The sequence below is a fragment of the Anopheles stephensi genome, chromosome X (genome assembly GCF_013141755.1).
Source record: "Anopheles stephensi strain Indian chromosome X, UCI_ANSTEP_V1.0, whole genome shotgun sequence".
NCBI lineage: Eukaryota > Metazoa > Arthropoda > Insecta > Diptera > Culicidae > Anopheles > Anopheles stephensi.
Genome location: NC_050201.1, coordinates 4,341,606 through 4,356,251, shown reverse-complemented (window position 1 = coordinate 4,356,251; position 14,646 = coordinate 4,341,606). Strand labels below are relative to the sequence as shown.

The 14,646-nt window shown below is 50.9% G+C and overlaps 5 protein-coding genes across 10 annotated transcripts in view; 3 read left to right on the top strand and 2 right to left on the bottom strand.

Annotated features, from left to right (window-relative positions):
* Positions 1-7,856, bottom strand: part of LOC118505287 (glutamine-dependent NAD(+) synthetase) — a 35,034-nt gene extending 27,178 nt beyond the window's left edge. Inside the window, exon 1 of the mRNA XM_036040881.1 lies at positions 7,729-7,856. The gene's annotated coding sequence lies outside the window, so the exon portion shown is untranslated. The remainder of the gene's footprint in view (positions 1-7,728) is intronic.
* LOC118505244 (cytosolic carboxypeptidase Nna1-like) overlaps positions 1-8,609 on the top strand; it is a 29,296-nt gene extending 20,687 nt beyond the window's left edge. For 5 of the 6 annotated variants that reach the window (XM_036040809.1, XM_036040800.1, XM_036040837.1 and 2 more), the window contains 12 exons: positions 887-1,036; positions 1,146-1,452; positions 1,528-1,632; positions 1,701-1,876; positions 1,966-2,128; positions 2,204-2,362; positions 2,640-2,708; positions 5,648-5,881; positions 6,121-6,539; positions 7,007-7,195; positions 7,261-7,575; positions 7,683-8,609. In XM_036040809.1, coding sequence (XP_035896702.1) covers positions 887-1,036; positions 1,146-1,452; positions 1,528-1,632; positions 1,701-1,876; positions 1,966-2,128; positions 2,204-2,362; positions 2,640-2,708; positions 5,648-5,881; positions 6,121-6,539; positions 7,007-7,195; positions 7,261-7,575; positions 7,683-8,208 — 2,812 coding nt within the window. In that variant the 3' untranslated portion in view covers positions 8,209-8,609. The remainder of the gene's footprint in view (positions 1-886; positions 1,037-1,145; positions 1,453-1,527; positions 1,633-1,700; positions 1,877-1,965; positions 2,129-2,203; positions 2,363-2,639; positions 2,709-5,647; positions 5,882-6,120; positions 6,540-7,006; positions 7,196-7,260; positions 7,576-7,682) is intronic. The other variant, XM_036040817.1, reaches the window with a different exon arrangement.
* Positions 8,610-9,388: 779 nt separating this feature from the next.
* LOC118505293 (digestive organ expansion factor homolog) lies at positions 9,389-12,072 on the top strand. Its single transcript, XM_036040893.1, has one exon. The coding sequence runs from the start codon at positions 9,520-9,522 to the stop codon at positions 11,965-11,967; it is 2,448 nt and encodes an 815-aa protein (XP_035896786.1). The 5' UTR covers positions 9,389-9,519; the 3' UTR covers positions 11,968-12,072.
* LOC118505360 (39S ribosomal protein L40, mitochondrial) lies at positions 12,055-13,075 on the bottom strand. Its single transcript, XM_036041044.1, has 3 exons — positions 12,925-13,075; positions 12,604-12,855; positions 12,055-12,538 (listed from the first exon to the last, which is right to left on the bottom strand). Exons 1-3 carry the CDS (start codon positions 12,948-12,950, stop codon positions 12,226-12,228), a joined length of 591 nt encoding a protein of 196 aa, XP_035896937.1. The 5' UTR covers positions 12,951-13,075; the 3' UTR covers positions 12,055-12,225.
* A 285-nt stretch (positions 13,076-13,360) lies between these two features.
* On the top strand, positions 13,361-14,507 carry LOC118505368 (cytochrome c oxidase subunit 7A, mitochondrial-like). Its single transcript, XM_036041073.1, has 3 exons — positions 13,361-13,521; positions 13,676-13,792; positions 13,871-14,507. Exons 1-3 carry the CDS (start codon positions 13,510-13,512, stop codon positions 14,012-14,014), a joined length of 273 nt encoding a protein of 90 aa, XP_035896966.1. The 5' UTR covers positions 13,361-13,509; the 3' UTR covers positions 14,015-14,507.
* Positions 14,508-14,646: the final 139 nt, after the last annotated feature.

Genomic DNA, 14,646 nt, shown 5'->3' with positions numbered 1-14,646 from the left:
ATGGGGGAAACGGCCCAGATGAGACTTGAGCCTCGGTCCTGCCGTGTGAAGACCGGCGCCGCTGTCACATCAAGCATATCGTAGCCAGATAGTCAGTCCTTTCTAATTGCGAACCTATCAGAGCTCAAACTTCAATTTTGAGTATAAACCACAGTCCCAACTATTAACCTCAAATTAACGTTCCCAGAGGATCTCCCCAGCAGACCTAAGCGTGTTATGATTTTCAACAAAAGTGAGACCTTCATTTAAACAAATGTCACTGAATGTCACCCATAAAAAAACACCAAGATGGCATGTTAGACCATCTTGATACAAGCAGCACGCACACACCAATTGCTGCCCCCTGCATGCATCTTCCAGCTGGGACGAAACAGCTGACACACAGCTTCAGCACCGGAGCACCTATTTTCGCCACTCCAAGGTGGTCCCTGCTGGTCGGATCGCGATCCCAAGCACACCCGCGAGCCGCGCGCAAATTTTTGGGACAGTTTTAGACACGAGGAAATATGAAAGATGAAATACAACCGCACGCCACCGGTGGCCAATTAACTCGACACAGCTGTTTCGTTGAACGTTGGAGGGTTTTCGCAGTTTGCCGCTCTGCCGTCAGCCCGTCGGCACTTGGTCCGTTGCGGGATCGGTATTAAAAATAATCTTCCGACAGGCAAGCTCTGCCTTTTCGCGCGCCTGTGTGTTGCAACTTCGGTCGCACCGTTGCACATGCCCCCGGGGCAAGAACAAACCAAAACAAAAAAAAGGCAAACAACAACACGGGTCAAGGAACGCCAACCGTGTGTGTGTATGTGTGTCGGTGTTGTATAGTGTGCCAGTTAGTTGGTGGCAGCAGCGTCTAGTTTAACCCTATCGCTATCCGATCCACCATCAGATTCTCCATCATCAATCTAACGAAACCGGACAGCCTGTACAAGGAGGGCATGCGGCCGTTAATGTACTCGACGATGGATGCGGAATGCAATCAGGTCGGCTGGAGACGGTGCGGCGACAACATTGCCTACTTCCGAAACGAGGACAACAGGTATGACAACGATTGTCAACTGACAAGTCACTCTATCTCTCTCTCGCTCGCTCTATCTCACGATTGAACGTCCTCTTCTGTGTGTCTGATAACCCCGTCCGTGCACCAGCAATGGATACAATTACAGCCACTACCATCACCGGCCGGTCGATGACGACGAGGACGAGTACATCGGTACCAGCTCGTTCACACTGTCGTTCAACATCGAGTTCAAGTACGATGGCGACACGGTCTACTTTGCCCACAGCTACCCGTACACCTACTCCGACCTGCAGGACTATCTGATGTGCATCCAGCGCAACCCGGTCAAGTCGAAGTTCTGCAAGCTGCGGCTGCTCTGCCGTTCGCTGGCCGGCAACAACGTCTACTATCTCACCGTCACCGCGCCGACAACGCACGAAGACGACAATCAAAAGGTAGGTCAACACAACTGCTGCAGCACTCTTGAGCACTCGAACACTCGAACTATTGCGTGTCGTTTCCATCGTCAGAAAAAGAAAGCAGTCATTATCACCGCACGTGTTCATCCGGGTGAGAGCCCATCCTCTTGGATGATGAAGGGTCTGATGGACTTCATTACTGGTGATTCGTACGTGGTAAGTGACACCGGCGCACTGCAACATCCCGAACCTTCTCTAAGCTCAATATTTGCTCACCGGCCCAGGCGAAGAAGCTGCGACACAAGTTCATCTTCAAGCTGGTGCCCATGCTCAACCCGGACGGTGTTATCGTGGGCAACACCCGCAGCTCACTGACGGGGCGTGATCTCAATCGCCAGTATCGCACGGTGATACGCGAAACCTATCCCTCGATCTGGAACACGAAGGCAATGATAAGAAGGTAGGCCGCTCGCATGCCCTACCAGGCCGCCCCAAATCGACCTTAACACACACACACACACACACGAAATGTCTTCCTCTCGCCCACAGACTGATGGAGGATTGCGGTGTCGCAATGTACTGCGATATGCATGCACACTCCCGCAAGCACAACGTGTTCATTTACGGGTGCGAAAACCTGAAGCGGCACCCGGACCGCCGTCTGCTGGAGCAAGTCTTCCCGCTAATGCTGCACAAGAACGTGGCCGATAAGGTAATCCAGGGCGTACTGTGCTTCACAGGTCCAGTGCTGAGATTTCTTTTTTTTTCTGGTTCCCCTTCATTCTAGTTTTCCTTCGAGAACTGCAAGTTCAAGGTACAGAAAAACAAGGAAGGAACCGGCCGGATCGTCGTGTGGGTGCTGGGCGTCACCAACAGCTACACGCTGGAGGCATCCTTCGGTGGTAGCACGATGGGTGGCCGCGCCGGTACACATTTTTCCACGGCGGTAAGTCATCTCCCAGGGGTGGTCCGGTGGTCGATGCGATACCGGCGTCGGCCTTCACACGGCAAGACCCGGGGTTCAAATCCCATCCAGACCACCTTCCCTGATTACTTTACTACGGGCAAAAGCAAGTCACAGAAAGCCAGTAATGGCAGGCCGAGACCTCTCGAGAGGTTGTAGTGCCAAGGAAGAAGAAGAAGTCGCCTCCCACACGTATCCTTCCATCCTCCAGTATATCTGACTAACATCCGGGGGGTTTTTGTTTTTGTTCCATCAACAGGACTATGAGCACATCGGGCGGGCGTACTGCGAGACGCTGATGGACTATTACGACGATAATCCAATCAAAGTAAATTATTACCTAAGACGCATTAAGAAAATACGCAAGAGGGAGAAAAGGCTACGGAAAGCGCTGCGCGTACAGCAGCAGGAAAGCTTCTGGTGGCTAAATGAAAGCTGAACGCAGGCCAGAAAACGCAACACTCGAACAGACAAATGCTATCGCACACTAACCTCTCGACAGCGCTCGCTACCTGTCATTCCACCCGCACAAGGTTGGATGAGTGTGCGATTGTGGCAGGCCTCACTATCCATCCTCTCGAGGGCAAATCCAGTGCCTCCAGCGCCTTTCCCAAGCTTTCTCTCCGCTCTCTGTCACTCTCTCTATCTCTCTCTCTTGTTACTATCTCTCACACACATAACTACACATACCAATAAGCACTATTTATCTACCCAGTATACCGCAACTAGTAGTAATTCACTTAGTAATAACCGAACCGCCTTACATCACACTCTTTCACCTGGAATGGCACCGCGTTGACATATCTAACAACAACACCGTCAGCGTCCTGCACACTACCAATACCACAGTAATCCACAACTGGTCTCTCTGGATGGGTAAATTTGCTATCTGTTAGTGTAGTGGGCAAGCGTCGGGTTCAGTAGACTAAAATGGTGATGGATATTTCTATCACGCCTAACGTTCATATATCGTGTCCAGACAGCAGACACAAGCAGAAGGATGGTAGTTTAGCGTCAAGGATGCGTAGTTACGCGCTTTTTTATCTTGTATTCACATGTGTCCTTGACTGTCATTTCGCGTATGTCGTAGTATATATGTGCTCCGCGTGTGCCTTGTATGCGGTTCGGTATCGGTGTGGCAGGCCACCCGTACGAACGCATCCACAGCTGTCTTTCATCAAGCATCGTACGTTGTTTTGTTTAAGTATTAGTATCCAAAAACCCATTATGTGGCTAAGTAAAAGGTTTCTATATATCCTAGAGGTTTAGTTCTTGTTCGTTCTTATTTTCGATGAAAATGTCGTATCATTCCATACGTTGTTCCTTGTCTCTAACGTTGTGCGTCTGATCTGTGTGGATAACACCACATCTGTTTGTGAGTATGTGTACCGTCTTATGGATGGAGTATACTCGGTACCTTGGTAAACTCCACACTCAACACCACCTTTTCTATCTTGAACCTCTAATTCTCTAATGGCGGCCGGAAAAAACCAACCACACACACGGACCTAAACAATCGCAATACTTCAAAACCCCAAACACCACACACCACAATGGATGGTACGCCGGTGGCGTAGCGTGGTTACCGGCAGCTCGTCCGGAAGTATCTCTGGTACATACTGAACCTCCACAATCCGGACGGTTCACCACCGTCCGAGGGTGCGATCACGATGAAGCTACGCCAGTTTACGCGCATCCCGGTGCCGCGCACTGCCGACGAGATGGAGGCCCAGCGGGAAGAACGTCGGCAGGAGGAGCAGGAACGGTTGGAGAAGCGACGCAAGCTGAGCGTCGCCCGGCCATACACTTACTATCCGCTGAAGGAGAAGACGGAGAAGCCATTCCTGTTCAACTGGCGCCATTGGTTTTGGCCGTGACTAGCCGTCTGTCTGATCGTGTCTTGCCTGTCCACGTGAGCGTCCGCGAATGTTTCGTGTCAGTTGGTGTTTGTCCAGCGATAGACTGTCCAGTAGATCTTACATTAACGTCTTGCATATATACTATACAGTAGAGGTTGATTAGATAGTGATGTGACAGCTGTCACTGTTGTTTGTAATGTCGTTTGAGGGATAACGTAAAACGAAGACAGAGGTTAAGGGTAAGCCGCACGGCTACACTCTCCAATCGATACACGCGTCCGCCGGCCGGTTCCATTCCGCACAAACCTCACAAACACACCTGGCACAAGAATCCAACAGTCAACGTCAGGACCACACACGGGGTGCAGGTTAACAGAATCTCCCCACTTTCTTGAGCTGGCTCGTGATACTAACGTTTTTCTTGATGTTGTGTCCACCACAAACACAAACGATCCACATCCGCCATATACACTCATCCCCACCCCTCGTTTCGGACGCCTCTCGCCCCGGGCAAATCTGCAGCGTGTGTACCGGCGCAAAGTGCGCCAGTGTCTCTGGTTTGTGCTGAACCTTTACCACCCGAACGGACCACCGCCCTGTGACGAAGCGATCCAGCGCCGGTTTAAGCACTTTCTCTCCATACCGATCCCCCGCACGCCGGAAGAGCTGGAAGACCAGCAGCGAAGAATGGCAGCTAAGCAGCCGTCGACCAGCACCAAACCGAAGCGCATCGTCAAGCGCAAGGTGGTGGTGGTGGTGAAGAAGCGGCGCGAATCATCGAACGGAAAGGAGGAGGAGCGTACCATCTGACTTCTTAAAGCGTTTTCCCCCCTGGCATTGTAGAGTGATCCTTAATGCGTTTGAATAATAATGTCTGCTTGCAGCAAACGACCATACACCCGTAGAAGTAGTAGTTTTGGTTTTTGGTTTGGTTTTCCGTTCCCAAAAGCACCTTTTGAGTGGTTTTCCGTTTTTGCAAATGTTTCTTGGTATGAGTAGAACTTCGCCCTTGTGGCATAAAAACTTCGCGACATCTTCCTTTGACTTGATCGGATATCAGAAGTCTTCGGATACAGATCTCTTCCTCAACTGACTAGACTGAGTGATCAAGAGATTACGTATGGCAGTGGTATCGAGTGCTCCAACTATCCTCGAGAAATTCCGATCGGAGTCAGTTGAAGCGTTACTTCACTTCGCCACACTACAGCGCACCAGCACCCTTAGCCTAGCACATCAAACTGTAGTCGTTCGCAGGCACTAAGCCTGTCAGGTCGTGTGCGGCCAACAATTCTGTCCGAAACGGTTTGGACTGTTCTGTTATCTGCATTCTGTCTTCCAATCCAAACCACCGAACTTTACGCTCCATCAATCAATCCCGCCCGTTCAACCTGGTGAACCGAACGCGCAGGAGAAGCTGCGCATGAAAATACTGACGCGCCTTTCGAAGGAGGGCTCGAGTGCGGAAGAACCGCTCAACATACCGCTGTCGGATTACTCGAGCGATGAGGGCGACACGAGCAGCAGCAGCTCCGAGGACGAAGGGAAGGACAGTATGGCGGAGCTGGAGGGACCGTGCTGCTCGACGCTGAAGGTGCCACCGTCATCGCCGGTGCTGCCACAGAAGCTGAAGGGCAACAAGAAGGTAATTCGATGTGCGCTGTGGAACCACGGACAGAATCCCTGAATGTGTCTAACATTTTTGCCTCATTCTTAAACCGAAATTGGACCCGTTCGGTTGTATATACTACTGTCGTACTGTGTGTTTGATGTACAATCCTTTTGATGTACAATAGTTGTACAGTGTAGCAAGCGATAGGATGAGACGACGCCCCATTTACAGTGGATATTCATCGCTCACCCTTCTTTTTCCCGATATTACAGAGCAAAAAGCAAGGTGTACCACTGGCCCGGCCACCGGCCTACCGACGCAAATCGCACAGCGTCCAACGTATCGTGCTGGACATTCCGACCACCGAGCCGGCAAGCGATTTCTTCGAGTACACGTCCGAGGACGAGCTGCTGCTACCGCCGGCCGCTGCCTCCGACACGGAGAACACTGTGAAGCGAACATTCCGCCGGCGGAATCGGCCACGCCGCACGGATAACATACGCAAGCTGACGTTGCTTGGCTGCGAAACGCAATACCTCATGCCGCCCGAGCTGATCGTACGGTCCGCGGCGAACCGCTACCAGTCAGAGGATGAGGACGAGCAGAGCAAGATGGTGATGAGCATCATCAAGGAGTTCCCGCCAGTGATCGGAAAGGAGCGGGTCTGGCAGCGATCCAGTGGTAGCGAGAGGTAAGTTCTAGCACTCGCTCTGTCTTCAAACGACGCTTTCAGACCAATCGAAGTTAGTTCAGTAGTTTAAGTTGGCTTGTTGAATCTAGATTCAGATAATCAAGCACTTCAGGAATAATTTCGAAATTTCGACTATCGGATCTATTCAGGTCCTATAAGGAATGTTCGGGTTGGGCCGCAGGTAGAGACAATAACGGTATCGGTCTTCATACGGCAGGACCGGTGTTCAAATCTCATCCGGACCGCGTCCCCCTGTAGTGAGGACTGACTTCCATCCAAATTTTATCATTAAGTCTAGTTAGCCAGAACTGGCAGGCAGGACCTTAAGAGGTAGTTAAGCCAAAGAAAAAGATTAGGACAGAGGACCTTTCCAACATTCAATTAAAACTTCGTGCCCGCATTCGATAAACTTCTTCTTGCGACATTACTTATATTGCAATCGTGTCATCTTGAATGTTCATTTCCAGAACGGTAGATGTAATGAAATCGGCCAGCCCGGATCACTGCCAGGTGCGCTTCTCGCTCAAACGCTCCATCTGGACCGGCACGCACTCGGACGGTTACGTGAACGATTGCTACAATCCGCGCCCAATCTCCTGGGGCGCTCCACCAACCCTCGTCAAGTCTAGCCACTACGACAACGAGGCACTGCTCACGTAAGTTCCCAACCAACGTAATGGTCTGGTTCACTTAGAAAGATTCTCTCACTCTCCCGCAATAGCGCCTGTTCGCAGAAGCTGGCCGCCTGGAAGGACGAGAAGCGCAGCATGAAGGAAAAGCACCACAAAAGTCTGCTGAAGCACCATTCGCACGTGCTCGGCACGCAGAAGGATAAGGAAAATCGTAGCGTGCGGGTGAAGATAACGGTCGGCTCGGAACAGTTTGCTGCCGTGGCGGCCAAACACAAGCTGACCGGAACCGGAAGCGATAAGAAATCGACGGACCAATCCGGACTGGATGGTGGTACTGGGGGCGGTGGTGGTGGTGGTGGTGGCGGTGGAACTAGCAGCATTTCGCGCGTCAAACGAAAAACACGGTACGTGGTTTCCGATTTAATGCTTTTCCTTTTTCCGTGATTCGCTAATAGGAGTTTTGTTTTTTTTGGTTTTTTCTGTTTCAAACTTCCGGTCACCTGCTTCCCAGCTCGACGTTGAGCAAGATCGTGGAGAAGGCGGAAATCATCACTCACCTGTCGCGTAGTGCACGGGTCGGGCAGTCGCGCCGTCTGCTCGCCACCAGCTCCCTTTCGACGGCCGGTTCCCCCCGGAAGGCACTGCTGAGCGTCCCGTCCACGACCACCGCTCCACTGTCCGCAGGCGGGCCGAACAGCGGCAATGCACCACCACCGAACGGGGTGAACGGGGCGGGAAGTGGAACCGGCCCTACCGCGACCGTACCGTCGCCGGGCGTCAAAACCGGTAGCAAGTTCCGGACCGGCGGTATCGTGGTGACCGCTGCCCAGCCGCTGCCCAAGATGCGCAAATCGTATGCCGGCACGCGGGGCAAAAGTACCGCCTCACCGATCAAATTGCCGACGACCAGTATCGATATACAGCTGACCACTCTCTGCTCCGAGACGGAATCTGAAAGAAACGTAAAGGTGGTTACTGGCAAGAAGCACAAGAAGAAACGTACCGCCAAGGAGAAGAAGGACAAGCTGCCGTGTTAATCGGGCGGAAGCAGTAAGCAGCCTTACCGGAACCGGATGTACATAGCGGTTTGTTAAACTTTCCGGTAAAGGGGAATTTCGTTCTTGTGTTCGTTGGAAATTTAGTAAAAGAAGGCAGACTTCTTTTTGTCATGAAACACCGCACATAATACAAGTTGTATATGTGTGTGTGTATGTGTGTGGAATCGAGTAAAAGATCCACAGAGCGGATGAAAGGAAAGCATTTAAACGAGAGTTTTGAGAGTTTTGTAAGCTAAGAAAAAAGGGCAAATGGAAGATTACAAGCAATCTGCTGCATTCTAGAACGATAAGAACACGTAGTGATGAATAAATGAAGTAAAACAAAAGAAAAGAAAAGAAAAACAGCTTCCTGCGGAAATGTGTCCTTTCGGAGGAGGGTACATATCGGTTGGTTTGTTTCGATTTGGCCTCTAAAGGCTCTAGAGGCCGGTGCAATCGACAGCGCTCGTGATAAGCTCCAGCCAAACAAGCTCGGTGTGTGGTGGGATGCAGTGAGTTTACATTACGTAAAGCTTACCAGCGCAAAACGGACAGGTGGTCTGACGGGTGGGCAGCAGCAACAATCAGCAGCAGCAGGTTTTTGGGAGTGTTGATTGTAGGCAGTGCGACGCAAAAATCCGCTCTTATCTGTATCCGGAAAACACGCGCACACACACCGTACACTCGAACACAGCGAACATGAGCGATGGGATGGTGAACTAAATCGTTCGATGAGGATGCGAAACGGTGCCAACGGAAAACCCAAACAACACACCACTATTTTTATGCTCGACGCGTCGAAATGTATGCTGTCCTTCCTCCTCCGGCTAGAGCAAGGATGGCGAGCGATGGTGCGGTGTGAGCAAGTGAAGAGAAAAAAAAACAATACACACACACGCGCGCACACAACAGCGTAACCTTCAGCATGACATTTACCGAAACGTCACCGCGTATGTCAACAAATCCTGTTCGAGCAGCTAGCAGTTCGGTATAATTTTCAATTAAAAAGGCCGAAAAAAAGTTACTTTAGAAAGTGAAAAAATATTGGAATTATTTTGAAACAACTTCAATATAAAAATGATACGAGTTGGTGCTATTTAAGCAAATTATATCATCGCGATTGAAATCAACGGTCGTTTTGAACCGATTTGTAACCGCCGGCGAACGAGCGACAGTTTTCGAGCAGTACACGTGCTTGTGGCAAAATGTAAACAAACGGCACACGGCGCGCGTGAACCAATCTGTGTAGTGTTTGGAATGTTTTTGGTGCGCTGTTTTCCAGTTTCCAGCTTTGTTCCACCGTAAAAAATCATGGCAAACCGACGGGCACCGTTCAAGCAAGGCCGCAAAGGTGGCAAAAAGCAACCGTACATGAGCAAAGACATGAAGAAGAAGCTAAAAAAGGAGCTAGCGAACCGGCCACCGAAGACAAAGTACCAGCGAAGCCTGAAACACATCGAGCGGGGCCAGGAAGCGATCCAGGCACAGAAGCGGCAGATCGAGGCGGAACGAAAGTATCGCCAGACAGCGAACAGTAGCACGATCGGGTACGCGTCCAGCGATTCAGACGAGTCGGATGGTGATGGTGCGGAAGCGAAGGGCACGTTTGAAGATTTGGCGGCAGAATTCAACGACCAGATTGGGCAGGTGATTGATAGTGAGAGTGATGAGAGCGATGAATCAGCCATGGATTCTGAGGCGGAAGAGATGGTGGACGAGGAAGAGCTAGAAGGGGACGAGCTAGAGGAGCCGGAAGAGCTGGAACAGATGGAAGAAAGTGATGGTGGGCCGGAGGCATCAAACTCGGAAGATGACGATGCGGAAGAAGCGGAAACGGCTGATGAGGAGAGCGATGAGGATGAGGCACTGTTACCGGATGAGGAAGACCTATCGTCCGACGAGGATGAGGAAACATCGAACGATCCGTACCTGCTGCACACCGCACACAATCTAAGTCCCGCGATGGTGGAAGCGCTCGCAGCGGAACCACCACGCATCGAATCGTCCACCATGTCGTTTGGCAGTTTGGGCAACGTGTACGTCGAGCTGCCGAAATGTCGCAACACAGGATCGAACCGGTCGTCCGATGCGAAGGGAATCTTTGCGAAGGAACGGTACGCTAAGCCGGGCACACTGCCCACCGTACCGGAAGTGTCCGATGAGGATACGATCGATTGGACCGAGCTGCACGTAAAGGATCGGATTGTGCGCAACATGACCGAGGAGATGGATGCGCTGCAGCGGGACACGTTTGCGATACTGAACGGGTATCAGGATTTGCACTATCCGCAGAGAAGCTTCGAGAATGCGGATCGGTTGCGGTACGTTTACTGTCTGCACGCGCTTAATCACGTGCTGAAGGCGGTAAGCAAGATACAGCATCATACGATCAAGCTGACGACCAACAAAGCGGCTGGCAAGAAGAAACCCGCCGAAGATCAGTTCCGCCGACGGTTGAAGGAAAAGAAGCAGGTGAAGGTGGGTGAGGAACCGGCGGTTGGGGATGAGTTCAGGGATCAGGGATTCGTCCGCCCGAAGGTGCTGATCGTCGTGCCGTTCCGGGAGTCAGCGCTGCAGTGTGTCACGATACTGAAGCGATTGTTTGCTGGTGAGCAGGAGAAAAGCGTCATGAACTGGAAACGTTTCACCGAGGAGTATGGTGGCGGATCGTCGTTACATTTTCCCCGCCGGAATCCGAAGCCCGCAGATTATGAGCGCACGTTCGCAGGCAACATTGACGACAACTTCCGGCTCGGTATCGCGTTTAACCGGTCGACGATGAAGCTGTACGCGAAATACTACTCGTCGGACGTGATCATCGCCTCGCCGCTCGGTCTCCGGATGGCAATCGGAGCGAAGGGTGAGAAGCACCGAGATTACGATTTTCTCGCCAGCATCGAGCTGCTCATCATCGACCAGGCGGAGGTGTGCTACGCCCAGAACTGGGACCACGTGCTGCACGTGATGGAACATCTCCACCATCAACCCAAAAGTACCGAATACACGGAGTTTTCGCGTGTACGCGAATGGTGTCTGAATGGATGGTCCAAATTCTACCGTCAGACGGTACTTCTGTCCGCGTTCGAGCTACCCGAGTTCCGGTGGCTGTTCAACAAACATTTCCACAACTACCGTGGCAAGGTGCGCTCCTGCAAACGCACACTAACCGGCACAATCAAGCATGTGGTGGTGCGCGTTCCACAAAACTTCCAGCGCGTCGAAACGACCACCCTAGACGGTGCCGGGGCAGCTCGCTTTTCCCACTTCCTGAACGTGGTGCTACCCCAAGCCCGGACCGTCTCGATGGCACGCTGTATGATCTACGTACCGAGCTACTTCGACTTTATCCGGTTGCGGAATCACTTCAAGAAGGAAGAGCTTAGCTTCACGCAAATCTGCGAGTACACAACGGATGCGAAGATCGCTCGCGCCCGGGATATGTTCTACCACGGCAGCAAACACTTTCTGCTGTACTCCGAACGGGCACACTACTTCCGGCGCCACCGGATACGAGGCGTTCGGCATCTGATCCTGTACGCACCACCCGTCTTTCCACACTTTTACCCCGAGCTGGTGAACCTGATGATGAAAGAGCATCAGAACCCACACGACGGGGTGGACGATGAGTCGATGACGGTCACGGTACTGTACACCGCGTACGATACGTACCAGCTGGCCGAAATGGTCGGTGCACCGCGAGCGAAGGCGATGATCAAAGCACCCCGTTCGGTACATCGCTTTACGACCGACCAGAAGTAAAGGACGATTACGCTTTGTAACTCAACCAAAAAGTGTGACCAGCTAGCTAATAAAATGAAGTTGTGAAGCTAAAGACTTTGTTTTCGGCTAGCCTTACAAAAGGGATCGTGATGAACATTCCCATGTTTATTATGAAACGGCTGATGCGTTTCGTTACTTAAAGGAGAAAACAACTCGCACTAATTTAAAGTAAAACAAAGCTCGCAGCTAATGTGCTTACAGATGGCCTGCTCAAGCTTCTCGGCTTCACAAGCGGAACTATTCCCACTTCCGGGAAACGTCGATATACTCCCCGTCCGGTTGTTCGTAGCCTTTGATTGGTGGGGTAGCAACGGGACCTTGTGCCCGGAACGGTACCAGTGCCGGATCGGGCTGTACCGCCTGCTGGTACAAATCTTCCGATTCCAGCTTCAGCTCGTTCAGCGCTTTCGTCTGTGCTGCCACAATCCGATCGAACAGTTGATAGTCGGCGAGCGTTTCCTGCATCCGGTATTTGGCCCACTGCTTCTCCAGCAGGGCACGGCTTTCGAGTAGCTCCGTCGTTGGTTTCGGTACGTTGCGTTTCCGCTTGCTGAAAGAGAAAACACTCGATTGGTTGATCGGATTCGCAAGTAGGGTATAGCCGGTTACACGTACGCTTGCTCGTCGATCAGCTCCATCGGCACTTCCAGCTCTTCGATCGGTTTCAGCTGACGGGCATTTTTCTCTAGCCGACGAATTTGCTTTTCCAACCGCTTCCGTTTGCGCTCCTCGCGCTGTTTTACCACCTGCGGATCGAGCTTTTTCTTCTTTTTAAGGGGCTCGGCACACAGAACCGGTGTGCTGCGGAACAGTAGCCCGGCACTGCTGTGGACGGAACGGGCTGTGTGTCCTACGAGCGGGACAATCCTGCGCAAAAAAAAAAACACAAAAGCAATTAGAATGCTACTGCACGATGGAAAATTCGGGAAACCTTACCGACTAAGGATGGGAAATTGCAACATATTTCCGTCGTCGTTGGTGGAAAAACTTATCCCCCTCCCGTACTGAATTTTACGTAAACAGAGCGCACAGCGCCGGATGACAGCATGCCAGTTTCATAACATCGACTGACAGCTGTTCGTGCAGTCTGCTTGAACCCAAACTGACTGCTACTCGAAACTGCTCGAATAGTTTGCATAACCGCGAATGGAATGTGAATATGAAAGAAAAATTCATAATTTATTCCATCCCAAACACGAGTGATTAAGAAAAATCAAGAAAAATCGCATCTTTTTGGCACAATACACGATGTTTTCCAATGCAAAAAAAAAGAAAAATATTAATATTTCCATAAACTTATGCAGCCAATGGAAACGCCATAAATATTTGACAGCGCTGGTCATTGTAGGTGTGTGTGAACAGCAGCTGAAAATAGCAGCCAAAGGGTGAAATGTCATTTCTCCATCCCTTTTTGCACCGCACACATTTCGTATTTTTGTGAATCGAATTCAGACGCAAGAAGTTACGCAAGTAGCGCTACCGCTCAAAGGTTTCCCAAAAACGCGTCGATTCCCAAAAACCATGAGCTACAAGGTACGTAATCGGTATACGGGATTCGTTTTGCTGGAGAAAATCGGGTCGGAAACTGCCTACCAATCGCCGCCGTGATGGATGGTGCAGGGTGCACCCAACAAAACTTACGTAATTTTTTGAACGCTGGTTTATTTTGTCTTCCCCAATCCGACAGACCATTGCACGGCTGGTTCTGCAGCAGAACCGCCAGTTCTCGCGCACCGCAACCGCTTCGTCCGGTGAGGTTGCCGAGGGCTACAAGCAGCTCAGGCACATCCAGGAGAAGTTCCAGGTAGGTGATGATGGTTTGGGATGTGTTCAACTCAATCCTGACACTGTCACTAACTATTTCTTTGTTACCGTTTTGCAGAAGCCGGACGGTAAGCCCGTGTTCCTGAAGGGTGGCCCGATGGATAATGTGCTGTTCTCCTTGACGATGGTTCTCAGCCTGGTTGGGCTGGCCGGTATCGGCAAGCTGTTCTACGACCTGAGCTACCCGAAGAAGGACGATTAAAGAGGCCTGGCAGCAAAAAAAAACCCACGACACGCTGAAGCCGTGCCGAGTATTTGCCATGTTAGGAAGTGTGTGTGTGTGTGATTACCGAACATCCTACTTTCCCACACTAGGCATCTCACCTTCTATAGCAGGCAGCAGCTGTAGTTCAAAATTCGATTGTCAAAACGATATTTATCTGCCGAACGAAATGATTAGGAGTAGAGCGTTTGTTGCGGTTGTCTTCGCTGCGTAGTGTTGCAAGGCGGACTGCTCCCCTTAGATCTCTCCCAGGGCAGTCCCCTTCCCGAAAATCTAACATCCCTTTGTATCGAATGTGTGTGTGTGTGTGATTAACTTCCTATCTATGTACTCTATGTTATACGCTAGGTACACACGGGATGCAAACAGATTCGAAACCGAACGATTCCATTACGTACGACCGGTACACACATTTACTCTTGCATTTATCTGCAAATAAATATATGTTTTGAGCAATACAAAAAAAACAAAACGCACCGGAAGTAATCTATCTTGTGAAAGGAAAGAACGATTCTGATTGGTTGGTTGCAGCAGTTGTGATTGATTGTTGTGTCCTCTTTGATGCCGTTAATAGTAAATCTTCACCAAAAAAAAAAAAAAAATCCTCGTCC

Bases quoted from the DNA above. Each gene is read 5' to 3' on its own strand.
- LOC118505293 (XM_036040893.1), top strand. From the start codon at position 9,520: ATGGCAAACCGACGGGCACCGTTCAAGCAAGGCCGCAAAGGTGGCAAA.
- LOC118505360 (XM_036041044.1), bottom strand. From the start codon at position 12,950: ATGTTGCAATTTCCCATCCTTAGTCG. The intron at 12,856-12,924 runs GTAAGGTTTCCC...TTTTTTGCGCAG, and splicing joins CAATTTCCCATCCTTAGTCG to GATTGTCCCGCTCGTAGGAC. The intron at 12,539-12,603 runs GTACGTGTAACC...TTTCTCTTTCAG, and splicing joins GAGCTGATCGACGAGCAAGC to CAAGCGGAAACGCAACGTAC.
- LOC118505368 (XM_036041073.1), top strand. The intron at 13,793-13,870 runs GTAGGTGATGAT...ACCGTTTTGCAG, and splicing joins ACATCCAGGAGAAGTTCCAG to AAGCCGGACGGTAAGCCCGT.